A 14,546-nucleotide genomic window follows, 5' to 3' on the forward strand; every position below is an offset into this window, starting at 1 on the left:
TAACTGAAGGTGAACCAAGCATAGTGACTCTTACCCAGGAAAAGAAAGGAAAGCCTCCAACAATCTCCTTTTCTGCCCTGGGGTAGACAAGTAATGTGATTTAGAAGCAATAGAAAAGCCCTTTCCAAACTGATTACAATTTCACCAATAGGAAATCCTTTTGAATTTATAAGAAAATATCCCTAGAAAAGTTAAGAGGAGATATCAGTCTTTCTCACTTTAGTATAAATTCATTTAATGGATACTTTTTTCATTCTGCATTTGCCTTTTAAAGTATTTTACAACCTGGCCTTTCCTGTGTTTCCAGTCTTTTTATTCTTCATGCACTCTAGCCATCCCTCTTACACAATAGACTCTCAAATGGAGTCTCCTGATTCAGCTTTTTCATTGACTGTCCCCCATGCCTGGTATGCTCTCCATCTCCACCTGTACCATCTAGATTCCCAGGTTTCTTTCAATACTAAATTTGAATCCCACCTTCTTCGTCTTTTTTTTTTAACCCTTACTTTCTATCTTTTTTTTTAAACCCTTAATTTCTGTGTATTGGCTCCAAGGCAGAAGAGTGGTAAGGGTAGGCAATGGGGGTCAAGTGACTTGCCCAGGGTCACACAGCTGGGAAGTGTCTGAGGCCGGATTTGAACCTAGGACCTCCTGTCTCTAGGCCTGACTCTCAATTCACTGAGCTACCCAGCTGCCCTTCTTTACTTTCTATCTTTAGTAACAACTCTAAAAGAGAAGGTCAAGGGCTAGGCAAATGCGGTTAAGTGACTTGGCCAGTATCACACAGCCAAGAAGTGCCTTTGAGCAGATTTGAACCCAAGTCCTCCCAATTCATATGCTCTATCCACTATGCTACCTAGCTGCCCCTCAAATCCCAACTTCTTGAAGAAGCTTTTCCTGCCCTACCCTCTCTGCCTAGTACCTTCTCTCTGAGATTATATCCCATTTACACATCTTATATATTCATCTTAGTTTCTACATTACTCTCTCATCATTTTTTATATTGTTGCAAGCTTCTGAGGGCAGGTACCCTAATATGATTTTCTTCTTTGCCTATCCCTAGGGCTTAGCACAGTGCCTGACACATAGGAAGAGTTTAATAAATGCTTATTAACTGGCCTGATTGATGGAAATTTAGATGAAAGAATAGTTAATTCTTAAGTACTCTGTGAGAGTGTTTTGTGAGTTTTTTATTTTGTTTGTACATCACATTCTGCATGGCCTACACCAGTTTTTCATGACTTTTTATTAAATCGATCTCTGTGCTATAGTGAAAGCCTTGGTTTTGCATCAAAGTAAAATAAATTAATCACATTTGGAACATTAAAAAAAAGATATAGTTTGTATAGCCATGGGAGACTGAATATGGATTTCCTGGAAAGGAAGGGAAGGAGGGGAAGGAGGAGGCCAGAAAAGGAGGTGGAAAACACATACTTCAAATTTTTGCCTACTTTTCACACTGCCCTGTAATTTCTTTTTTTCTTTTTAGGATCTTAGTTTATTTTTAAATTTTTCCATAGTTACATGATTCATGTTTTCTCCCTCCCCTCCCTCCTCCCCCCTCCCAGAGTTGACAAGCAATTCCACTGAATTATACATATATATATTATCACTCAAACCCATTTCTGTATTAATCATTTTTGCAAAAGAGCAATCCTTTAAAACCAAAACCCCAAATCACATACCCATATAAACGAAGGACACATCACATGTTTTCTTCTGCATTTCTACTCCCACAGTTCTTTCTCTAGATGTAAATAGCATTCTTTCTCATAGGTCCCTCAGAATTGTCATTGCATTGCTAATAGTAGAAAAGTCTGTTACATTTGATTGTGCCACAGTGTTACAGTTTCTGTGTTTGATGTTCTCCTGATTCTGCTTATTTCACTCCACATCAGTTCATGTAGGTCTTTCCAGTTCTTATAGAAATCCATCAATTCATCATTCCTTATAGCCAATAGTATTCCATCACCATCATATACCAATTTATTTAGCCATGTAATTTATTTTTTCAAGAGAAAAGCAGGAATAAAAAGCCCTTCCCTAACCAAGTACAACTTAGATTCCTGTCAAGTTCTACTCCAACTGCCATCACTCCTATCAGAACTGGTAAATGTAGAGGGGAAAAGAGGAAAGCTAATTTCTGTAATCCTAGGACCCAAAAGTTTCCCACTCGGCTACATCCCTACCTATCTTTTCAACTTTAGAAGCAAATTGTTCTCTTTTTCTTTATCCATTTTGTGCCCTGTCTCCACTGGAATGAATGCCTCTTCATCAGCCTTACCTACCACTGGAATATGTAGGAGACATCTCAAAGCTTATCGTGTGACACATACAAAACTATATATGTATTAGGTTATTTTGAGGAATGAGCATGAGCAAACCTTAGAAGGAACTAGAATTAAGGGACTATGACAAAAAAAAAATAAGTTTTTAGTACTCTGACACTTAGAGGTATTTTATTTACATCCAACATACATTCTCATCTTCTTTTCATTGTGGCAGAGAGGAAATTACCCAAGGTTTTGTTGCCCTTGAGCATCTCTTGTCCCATCTTTACCAGGTCTCCCTGCAGCTCCCAGAAGAAAATAATTTTGCCATGACAGTCCATACTAAAGCAGCAGGGCGGACCAGCATCAAAGTCACTGTGCGCTGTATGAACATCTCGTCTGGGCAGTTTGAGGGGAGTTTATCAGAACTGTCAGATGAAGTCCAGATCTTGGTAAGTGTCCAGATCCAAGAAGTTTTTTCTTTCTATGGCAGAGAGGCAGAGGAACTTGCTTTCTCATCACCTTTGGAAATTTGTTCTGAAGAGAAATCTAGAAAGAAGTGATTGCTGCCAGGGAGGTCTCCAGGATAGGCTTCTGACCCAAGGTCTTTACCATTTTGGTCTCATGTCCTCCTTGTACTCTATTCTATTTCTGTGTCTCACTTCCTAAGGCTTCCTTCAGTCTTCCTCACCACAAGAGCAGAAACCAACACTAAAGCAGCTGGGCAAAGATCAAATGGTTTGGGCAGCTCCTTAGCTGATATGGCTCTGTGCGTCTCACAGGTATCTTGAAGTTTATTGTTCAAATTTGTTCCCATATACAAGTAGCCACAAAATTCTCTAGCATAGTGGAGATAATTATAATACACACAAAAAAAGAATTCTTAGAAGCTAAATGCCCTTATTTTTAAAACACAAAAGAAAATGCCTCATTTCATGGCACATGTCCACTTCCTATTCCTTAGGATCTGGCACTGATTTTCTTTTGGATTTTTTTGTTGTTCTCTCAGCATCTTGTTAGTAGAAAATACACTATGACATAGCAGTCACCTGGTTTCTTGAATGTGCTTCTTCTTTCTAGCTTTGTAACCTTATGGGACAAGTCTCTTAGTCTCTCTAAGTTCCAGGTTTTTATCCATTAAAAAAAAAAAAAGCCATAAAATTACCTTTCCTGCCTACTTCACAGAATTGTTGTGATTATTAATGGAAAGGTTTATATAATTTCCTTAAACTGAAGGAATCTTTCTTTGGTCTTTGACCTTTCACCTTTCCTGGTGCTTGGTGCTTAAAGAACTTTTGAGTCTGTCTTTAATTATATGTCCTTCTTTATCAAAAAGAGATTGGGGACAGAGGAACAGCTAGGTAGCACAGTGGAGAGAGAGCCAGGCCTGGAGTGAGGAGGATGTGATTTTGTATCTGGCAAGTGACTTAACCTTAACCCCCATTGTCTAGCCCTCTGCCACTCTTCTGTCTTAAGACTGATACTAAGATAGATGGTAAAGATTTAAAATAAGAGAAAGGTTGGGAACTGATCAGGAAGAAAAAAAGAGAGATTTTTGTTACACAGTGCAGAAGAGGCTATGCCTATAACAAATTAAGATCCTGTGAAATGTTATTGTGCAATAAATGATTAATGTTATTAATTAAAATATTATTAATTAAGAGAAACGTGGAATACTATCTGCTTCTGGAGAAAAAACTGATAGGGTCTGAAACCAAACCAAATCAAACTTTTTTTACTTTCTTAACTTTTTTTTTTTAATTTGAGTTTCCTTCTACAAACGGAATAATATGGAAAAATGTTTTATATGATTGTACATGTAAAACCTATATCAGATTCCTTACTGTCTCAGTAGGTGGGGTAAGGGAAAGAAGGAGAGAATTTGAAACTGAAAATTCCTTTTAAAATGTTGGATACTCAATGACATATGTGAAATTACTTGTTGGCTATGGGGGGAGGGAAAGGGAAAGAACATGAATCATGTAACCAAGGGAAAATATTCTAAACCAATTAATTAAATAAAATATTTCAATTAAAAAATAAAATAAAATGTTGGATACTTTTCTACATGTAATTGGGGAAATTTTTTATTGTTATTTTTTATTTTATCAATTACATGTAATAACAAATTTTCACACAAGTTTTCCTAGGTTATATGATTGAACTTTCCCCCTGCCACTGCTAGCAGGAGATTCAGTCTGGGTTATTCATGTATTACCACATAAAACAGTTCCATATTGTTCATTTTTATAAATAAGTAATCTTATAAAACCAAAACAATTGGGGGGAAAATAAAGTAAATTAAATTTTTTGAAAAAAGTGAGAGAAATGTGGAAAGCTTTGTTGAATTCATACACAGCAAAATAAGTTGAACCAGAAGAATAATTTACAAAATGAATTCCACATTGGAAATGAAAAGATCACTTAAAGGAAAAACCAATGTTATTACAGAATTGGTTTTCTGTTTCATAAAAAAGAATTAAGTCTGGAAGACAGGAAATGACTGATGCAAAAACAAAAGGCATCCATAAAATGTTTAAGTAAATTAACTAATGAAGATTCCAAGCCCATTGCTCCAGGACTGTGTATCACCACATAAATGACAGATTTTAAGCTGGGGCAGATTCTAACAACCTTGTCCACTTGAAATATGGACCCAATAACAAATGGTATGAATTTTCCCATTCCATACTAAAGTATAGAGAGATTCATTACAAAAGCTGGCCATCATAAATTCTTTGACCAGTTTTGGCTACTACTTAGCTATAGACAAACATTAATTTAGCAGTTGGTATTCATAAGATGTGATCTTTGTACAGCAACCAAAAAAGTTGATATCCTGCTGGAACAACTTATATATATCCATAGTGGCATTCTCAATATATATCATGTAAATTCAAAATCTATATAGAAGTTGCTGATCAATAAGACAGACACAGGTTTTCCTTAGAGCAGTGAATTAAAGGAGTTGGGAGAGTTGTTTCATTGTACCCAAAGACAACAAAAAATATTATTTCATGGGATACCAGGTCTTCTTGCTTTTTAGTGCTTATGAACCTTATTAATGAAGCAGTTGGCAAACATTTAAGTGCCTGCTATGCACTAGGTACCATGCTAAGTTGTGGGGGATATAAGGATCCATGAAAAGCAGCCTGTGCTCTTAAGGAGCTTACTGTCTAATTGGAGAGATAATATGCAAGGACTATATGCAAATAAGTTATAAATGGGTTAAAATGGAAGTAATCAACAAAGAGAAGATACTAGAATTAAGGAGAGTTTGGAAAAGGTTTCCTGTAGAGTATAAGATTTTAGCTAAGACTTGAGGAAAGTTGAGAAAATCATTTCATCTTCAATGCCCACATTTGTTATGGGTGAAGCAATAAACAGATTCTATGATGAATGTGAGTTCCTTCATACAAAGTCAGCATATTCCTCAATACTTGGTGTCTTCAGCATGGAGACTGACATAGGGGAGATGGTTCAAACTAGGAAGAAAGATATAGGTCAGGATTAAGAAATGGGGGGCCGGGGGGGGGGGAAAGCTCATCGACTATATTCAGAAACTCCACAGAGTTGTATGTTATCAATTTGTATGTCCAAGTCAAGAGAGTCAGAAGGTGCTAAATGAAATAACACCATAAAAAACTAAATCAGTCCATCCTAACAGACACAAAGCTACTAGTTACTAATTGGGGAATTATTTTTGAATCAGTTCTTCATGTGCGATCAGACCATCACCTTATTAGAGCAAAGGTCAGAGTCAATAGGAATGTTACAGGGGGAGAGAGTTTCTCCACAGGAGTATCTACTTTACACTGGTACTGAGAAATGGCAGGCTAAATATGTAAAGCACAGACAAAGCACAGATGTTCCAATAGTAGGGCAACCAGTCCTTTATGTCTCTCCCAGAGAGGCTAGGTGGGAATGATTTATTCAGAACATATTCCCTCTATAAACCACCAGATGGTGCTCTGAATTCAGGCTGTTCCAAGACCCAGCTCAGCCCTCTTGCACATGCACAAACAGGACTTACTAGGGTCCTTTGATTCCCAGCAGCTCAGTCTAAATTCAGTCTCTTATAAACTAAGGGGTCCTGCTGCAGGGCACTGGCTGCCTAAGACCAGCAGTGGCCATTGTGGCCGCCCTCTTCAACCTGGAGCCATTCTACATCTGCAGTTGTGCTAGGCACTTGGGGTTCCCTAGAATTCCCAACAAGTACTGTACCAGTACCCTTAGCAGGAGCAACAGGACTTTTGGGAAGAATAAGACAGGCCAAGGTTCTGAAGCAGACACTCCAAAAAGCAACATGAAAGCTGATCCACTACCCAACTAAAAAGGTTCCTCTCACTCTGATGGAGGTTCTTCAGAATCCCCATATCCTCAGCCTCCTCTATTGCCACCCCCTACAAACTGCTACATGAGTGGCTGCCACAATTGTGTATGGACTGAGTATGCTGAGGAGCTCATAGAGCACTACAAGGATGGTGGGATCAAAGCATTGACTGCTGTGGATGAATATATCCAAAATGAGAATATCAAGACCTTTATCAAGATGGAGATCTAGTTCTGAATGAGAGAAAAAGACTGAGGTGCATCCCAGAGTAGAGATGCTTTCTACCTATCAGTCATCTCTCAGGGAGCTGCAACTACCTCTAGTGATTTTTGTGGTTCCCTTTTCAGGGAACCTTCAGAGAAGAAATTAATATTAATACAATGGGTATTTTATTGTCTTTGCCTGAAAATAAATACTCCCTTCCCTGACATTTCACCTAGAAGTGTATGTCTTCTGCTAACTTTCTTTTTGAGGAATTATTTTTCAATATCTAAAACTACCTTGGCAACTTTTTAACCTTCCTATAACTTCATTCTCAAATAATAAATTATCAAATATATGGCTTTGTGCTAAAATGCATAGGTATTAGACATAAAAGGAGATATCATAAGTAAGTTAAAAGAACAGGGAACATTACCTATCTGATTTGTTAATAGAAAAGGAATTTATGAGTCAACAAAAGATGGAGAGCATTGTGAAATGTAAATTGGACAATTTTGAATACATTAAATTGAAGTTTTTTGTACAAATAAAATAAATGTTGCCAAGATTAGAAGGAAAACAAAATTGGGGGGGTTGAATTTTATAGATAGCCTGTTGAATATATATATCTAAAATATATAGAGAACTTTATCAAATTGATAAGAATAAGAGCCATCCCTCAGTTGATATATGGGCAAAAGTTATGGACAATTTTTGGATGATGAAATCAACCATCTATGAAACAAATGCCCTAAATCTCACTACTGATTAGAAAAATGCAAACCAAAACAGTTATGAAATATCTCACACCAATCCCATCAAAACGACTAAAATAACAGAAGACCAAAATGACAAATGTTGGAGGGCATGTGGAAAAATGGGGATACTAATACACTTGGTGGAGCTGTGAACTGATCCAACACATCTTGGAGAGCAATTTGAAATGAAATTTACAAAAAGTTGTAAAACTATTGTATACCCTTAGACCCTGCTGGGTCTATTTCCCAAGGAGATCAGGAAAAAAAGAAGAACCCATTTTTTCCAGAATAGTTATAGCAGCTCTCTCTGTGGTAACAAAAAATTTGAAATGAAGGAAATGCTCATCATTTGGGGAATGGCTAAAAAAATTGTGGTATATGATTGTCATAGAATACTACTGCCCTATAAGAAATGATGAGCTGGTTAATTTTTTAAAAACTTGGAAAGAACTACATGGGATAATGAACAGTGAAATGAGTAGAATTAAGAGAACCTCATACAGAATATACACTGTGAATGTTACTTCCAGAGAGTGAACTGAAAGACTTAATTTGCATGGATATGTCTGTCTCCTAGATGATCCCTTTTTATGCCACAGGGAAGGTGGAGAGGGACTGGAACACTTATGGATAAATTTTATTAATAAAAAAAATGTACCGATACAATCTCTTCCAAGGAGCTAAAACTAATGCACAGACTTTTGTGAGTTACTGAGACAAGATAAAATTGAAATCATGTACGATAAAGCACTGTTCAGAAACAAAAAAATAAAATAAGGGTATGAGTTCTTTTCTTGACAATTCATACTTTGTTAAATTGATTCAGTCCCCATCCCATTTGAGATTCACATCTCCTTCCCACAAAGCATGAATTGAAATAATATTTATTTACATATAGAGTACATTTTATTGCATTAAATTAAAAAATGGAATGAACAGCATTAAAAATATTGAACTATTGACAACCTTCTAGTGAGATCAGAAATTTCATCTCAGACTCTTCATTATAGTGAAAATAAAATAAGTATTGTTGATTTTAAGAATTCTTCAGAAGTGACACTCTTTCACTTCTAGTAAGTATGAATTTTCAACTTTCTTCTATTCAGGCATCCTCACTGGAATAGGAAAGAGAATGACAACCCATTAATACCAAGCATGCTTGGTCTCAGAGTGATAAAGTGGAGTAGAAAAGAGTAGTCTTGCCACTATCTTGTCACTCCATCTTTTTGCATAGGAGGTAAAAATTACATACCCCAGCCACTATAGGGATGATCTTCAATTTCTGGCCAATGGTCAAGCAAAACTCAAGATCTGATATAGCAGCAGTCTGGTCATCAGAAGTTTTTATTTTCCCACAGTCTAGCTGAGTACTGTCTCTCTCTTATTACTAGACTCTTGTGTCTCTTCCATATATTTCTCACAAATCAAATGACTGTGTCAAAATGCCCTCCTCATAATGCAATAAAATGCCCTGAACAGTTCACCTTTACCTTTCTGCTTCTCTTTGGTACTTAGCAGGGAAAGAAAATGCTGAAAAACAGCACCCAGAGCTACAGATAGCTGCCACAATAAGGTATCACCCTAAATTAGGTGTGACTACAGTCACTGAAGTCTGGCCTATTTTAAAAAGCCATCCACAGAAAAATGGAAATTAGACCAAAGTAAAGAATGTGATTATCATCATTTCTTAGCATAGTTTTAACATTGCAAAAGTCACCACAACAAATGATGGTTTTTTGTTTGTCCATTCTTATAGCCTATCTCCTAACTTCAGACTTAATGTTGGGATTGGGCTCTACAGCACTTCTGGAGGGAAGGTCTAGGCTGGTCCTATTTCTGCTTGTGTAGGGTATTAAGTGTTGTATTTTTCCAGGATCTCAGGAATAGGTTGGGTTCTTGCAAGCTTTCAGTGCTCCTAAAGTGATCTGATCCAGGACAGAAAGTATGATACTGTCCTTTGGTCTGAGCTCTGCAAGTTCCTGACCTAGATTTGGGTCTGAGCAAGAGTAGATGCTGTTGGACCCCTCCTTTATCAACCAGCTGGGAAGCTCTGTTAGCTCAGAGCAGCAGAATTGTATACTCCCTTTAGGTCTGGAGTTTTGGCCCTGATTATTCTTCTGTAAACTGGGCTAAACTTTAGAAGTGAGATTCCTTTTTATGGCTACCATCATTTTGAAGAGAGGAAAAAGTTGGGCGAAAAATGAACCTGACATGAGACTCAGCTAAGCCAGATCATCCCAAAAGCCAAAAGACATGAGAAGCACCAACAAATATGCATAAAATGGAAGAGATTTGCTAGCATTTCTATAATCAATTCTGAGCATAAAAAGTGAAACTACCACATTAGGACTCTACCAGCCTCATCACCATCAGACTCTGTGAAGAAGTAGCCATAGATTTAAGGTGAAGTTGAAAAGTGTGGTTAGATTCAACTAAAAATATACAGGAAAAATGTTTGCTAGAGGGAACATTAGCACTCAATGATTAATTTTCAAGCTTACTCAAAGACAAGATGATTAGAAAAAATTAGAAAAGCATACAAGCAAGTACTTTCATCAGAAAAAGCAACTGAGAACAACTGATTCACATACTTGGTTTCTCATCCCTAAAATCATTATCAAAATGGTCTTCACCTAAATCCAAAGTCTCCTTGATGGGAACAAGCAGGTTTTTACAGACTAAGAGGTATAGGGAACCTAAGATCTCATTATGTCCATTTCAAAAAATTTCAAAATAACATTTGACTCAGAAAAAAATTGCACCTTAAAGGCTTTCCTCAAGGTTACCTTCCATCTGTGTTGAAATTATACAAGAATTTATGACCAGGGAAGCTAGGTGGCTCAGTGGGTAGAGCACCACCAGGCTTTGGGTTCAAATGTGGCCTCAGATACTTCCCAACTATATGACCTTGGACAAATCACCTAACTCCAATTGCCTAGACTTTACCAAACTTCTGTCTTGGATCCTATGTTGAGTCTAAAACAGAAGGTCAGGGTTTAAAAGAAAAAAAGAATGTATGATTGATACAACTGTAGAGATAACATTGTTCATTAAGCCATTGAACAACAGCATCAAAGAAGTATAAAAATATTTCAGGCACGTGCCCACCCAGAATATTCACTACTGTCATGAATCATGTCCTGTGAAGAATCCAGAAAGAAAGGAGATACTTTATTCATAAAGTTGTCTAGAAAGAGATTTCAGTTCATAGATGAGATTTTAATTACATCAGTCCATAGAATACCATAAGAATTCCCCACTGAGATCAGCCTAGCCATTACCACTGTGGGGAAAAAAATCAGAAATGCTTATTGCTTATATTAGACTGACACTGAGATTGTGTTGTAAGAGTTTAAATTTAGGTTTTATGTTAAATATGAAAGTTATAAAGTAATATTGTAGTCACCAATTTTAAAACATAAGAGCTTAAGTCAAAATGACTTTTAGTAGCTTTATTTACAAAGATGTGGAAAGAGTGAAAGTGTAAATGTAGATAAAGAAACAGATTCCTAACAAGCCTACCAGCCTTTTTCCAGTGAAGTCTGGCTCAGCCCCAGCAGGGGCTTCCCCAAGACTCTGCCTTTATGCGGATTTCCCAGTAATCCTCAACCAGAAGTCCCAGTGGTGTTTTCAGCCAGGGTTCCACCAACACATCCTCCTCCAAAACTAAGGTATTAATCTCAGCCACTTACCCAGTAAGCCCACACAGGATCTAGGGGGAAAATCTCCTTCAAGCCAGGAAAGGAATCTCCAGAACCAATCTCTCCAAACGCCAAGAAGGGAAATGAATGCTTGACCGTGCTGGTCTTTTTTATGCTTCTTTTTCCATATCACTTCCTGTCACTCCTTCTTCACAAAAACCAATGGCAGTCTTTCTATTTGCCTAGCACTGCCCAAGGGGGGGGGGGGTAGGCAACAGTAGCTTTTGGAGGTGTAAGTGACTTGTGAACTCTCATACTTAATGGTAAGTAGGGGTGCTTTGAGTTCTTGATTTGATTAGCTAAAATTAGACAAGGGGAGAGTTATCTTCACAGTGTGTACACATATATGTGAAAGAGAGATAGGCACAGCAGGTAGATGGTGAGCTGGGCCTAGAACTGAATAAAAGCTAGAGAGCAGGTTGCTTCATATTTGAGAAATAATACAGCATTTAAGGGTGATTCCAAGCTGTTTACAAAAGCATGTATTCCTCACCCCAAAAGCCTTGCATTTTTAATTTTTTTATTTTTCCCCAATTTCATGTAAAAATCATTTTTAACATTTAAATAAATTTTTTGACTCCTCAGTTTTCTCCTTTCCTTCCCCACTGAGCCAGTAAACAATTTGATACAGGTTTTCCACGTGCAATCATGTAAAACATTTTTTTCATATTTGTCCTTTTGTGGAAGAAAACTAAAAAAAAAATGAGGAAAAAAGTGAAATATAGTATGCTTTGGTCTAGATCCAGACTCCATCATTTCTTTCTCTGGAGGCAGATGGTAACTCCCGGTAGTCTCATGATGATGTTCTGTAGCTGTGAATCATACATTATGATATCAAGAGATTCAAAATTAGAGATGACCCAATAAGCAAAGGGGAGAGGCCTGATGAATATGTGTGTGTGTTCACAGCACCAACAGACACCTGAATGTGAAATGTGATGTAAGAGACCTTAAGGAAAGGGGCCAGATTTATGATGAAAGTAAGAGAAACAGGTGCTATAGTACCAACAAAACAGTAAAAATAACAATTAACAATAGCTTGCATTTCTATGGCACTTTAAGGTTTGCAAAGCACAAACTTTCCCTGTTTTTCAGATGTTCTTTAAATGTCCTCATAATTGCCATAGGAAACAGGTGCTCTCATTATCCCAGATAATACAGATGGAGAAACTGAGACTCAGAGATGAGTGACTTGCCAGAGTCCACAAGCCTGTAAAAAGAAAATAAGAAATGGATCACTTTGTAGCTGATATTTATTGTCATGAATGACCATTTGAGAACAAGGAGAAGATTGGCCTTCCTGATACCAACCTTGCAATAAAGGGTTTTCAAGGTTCACATGAAGAGATATCATCATGTCAAAAATGTTTGTCTTGATTTTTCATTTTTTAAAAACGATGTTTTCTTATCACAGGTATTCGAAAAGCTCCAGCTTTTCTGTCCAGAATGCCCAGCAGAACAAATTCTGATGTCTATGAATTCTCAGCTCAAACTGCATACCAACAGGTAGATGAAAGGAGGGAAGAGAGCTCCCTGGTAAATTTGACTTTTAATACCTTCTGTAAAATTTTTGACTCAGGCAGACAACCCCTGGGTACAACTTTTTAAACATGCTTCATAAAGGAATTTTATTTTGAAGACTTTAAAATAATGTAAGGATAAGCCATCATCAGAGGTCACAAGACATCCTGGAAATGGGGTAACCTCCTCAGTGTGCAGCCTTAGATAATAATCCTAACAACTTTCCTCATTCCCCTCTAGTCAAGACAGACCCTAACTAAAAGCCTCCATTCAATCTGCCTCTATTCTAGGGAAGGAGCTGCCTTTGTAAGCTCCAGGGTTCTCAGGTGTTTCCCCAATTCATCCGTAATTGAGGAGGATGGCCAAGGGCTCCTGAAAGCTGGGGCTATTGCAGGGACTGCTGTATTAGAAGTCACTTCTCTGGAGCCTTTTGGAGTCAATCAGACAGCTATAACTGGAGTCCAGGTGCGTTTGGGAAAATTTGCTAAAATGCTACATGACTATGTAGTCTTGAGTACAAAGTTAGATCATATTGGTTTAAAATTGTGAGTTTTCTTAGATTTTGGTGTTTTCCTTAGAGATCCTAGTAACTAGGACCTAGTTAAACAGGCAGGGCAACAGACTATTTCTGTTAAATGTTGTCAGTTGACAAGTAGCAAGGTTTGTGAGAGTCCAAGTTAGTGGAGAAGGGCCTACAAGCAAGCCGACCTACCACAAGATCCATTAGTTTCATCATAAACAGCCTTAGTGAAAAATGTCCTTTGGACTTTTATTTTTGTCTCTGAAACCCCAGTATGTCTCATAGTATCCTGGCACACAGTGACTATTTAATAAATGTTTGTTGGATTGAATTGAATCAAAAAAATAAAGCCCTTACCTAAAATATGCTTTTGTCATTAGAATCACAGAATTTAGATCTGGAAAGTCATCCAGCTCAACTTTCTACATAGTTCAGAAAATACTCTGATAGCCTATCATTCAATAAATATTTGCTGAGCATAGACTGTGCAAGGCCCTATATCGTAAAGAATACAAAAATGTATACTACTCTAGAGTCCTCAGAAAGCATCTAGCCTTTTCTCCTAGGCTGTTGTTAGGCTCTAATTGTTAGAAAGGGAAATTAGATGGCACAGTGGATAGAACACTGGACAGAAAGACTCTTCTTGAGTTCAGATGTGGCCTTAGACCCTTACTAGCTATGTGACCCTGGACAAGTTACTTAACCATATTTTATCCCATTTCTTCATATGTAAAATGGGCTGGGGAAGGAAATGGCAAAGCATTCCAGTATCTTTGCCAAGAAAACCCTAAAAAACATAAAGATTTGGGCACAAATGAAAAATAATAGAATAACAATTGTTAGAAGCTTCTTTCTGACTTGAAGCCACAGCCTTTATTGTGTATATATAAGGTATTCATCCTGTTCAGGATCAGGTAGCCCTTCTCCTTTCCCACCTAAATGTAAAATTCATTGTATTGTTGTTGTTGTTTTTAAACTTTACCTTCTCTCTTAGAAATTATAATAGATATTGATTCCAAGGCAAAAGAGCAGTAAGAGCTAGGCAACTAGAGTTAAGTGATTTGTCCAGGGTCATATAGTTAATAAGTATCTGAGGTCAAATTTGAACCCAGGTCCTCCTGACTCCAGACTAGACACTCTTCCCCTCTGTGCCACCGCATTGTCCCTAATTGTATTATACCTGGAAAAACAATACCAGTCTCTCCTTTTTAGGTGTCTCTGTTTTGATAACATATACCATCC

The 14,546-nt window shown here is 37.4% G+C and overlaps 1 protein-coding gene across 1 annotated transcript in view; it reads left to right on the forward strand.

Annotated features, from left to right (window-relative positions):
* The window catches only part of NUP210L (nucleoporin 210 like), a 128,866-nt gene that overhangs the window by 89,991 nt on the left and 24,329 nt on the right, over positions 1-14,546 (forward strand). Inside the window, exons 28-30 of the mRNA XM_044672740.1 lie at positions 2,564-2,722; positions 12,678-12,769; positions 13,075-13,249. Of these exons, the coding sequence (XP_044528675.1) occupies positions 2,564-2,722; positions 12,678-12,769; positions 13,075-13,249 (426 nt within the window). The remainder of the gene's footprint in view (positions 1-2,563; positions 2,723-12,677; positions 12,770-13,074; positions 13,250-14,546) is intronic.

The sequence above is a fragment of the Gracilinanus agilis genome, chromosome 4 (genome assembly GCF_016433145.1).
Source record: "Gracilinanus agilis isolate LMUSP501 chromosome 4, AgileGrace, whole genome shotgun sequence".
Lineage (NCBI taxonomy): Eukaryota > Metazoa > Chordata > Mammalia > Didelphimorphia > Didelphidae > Gracilinanus > Gracilinanus agilis.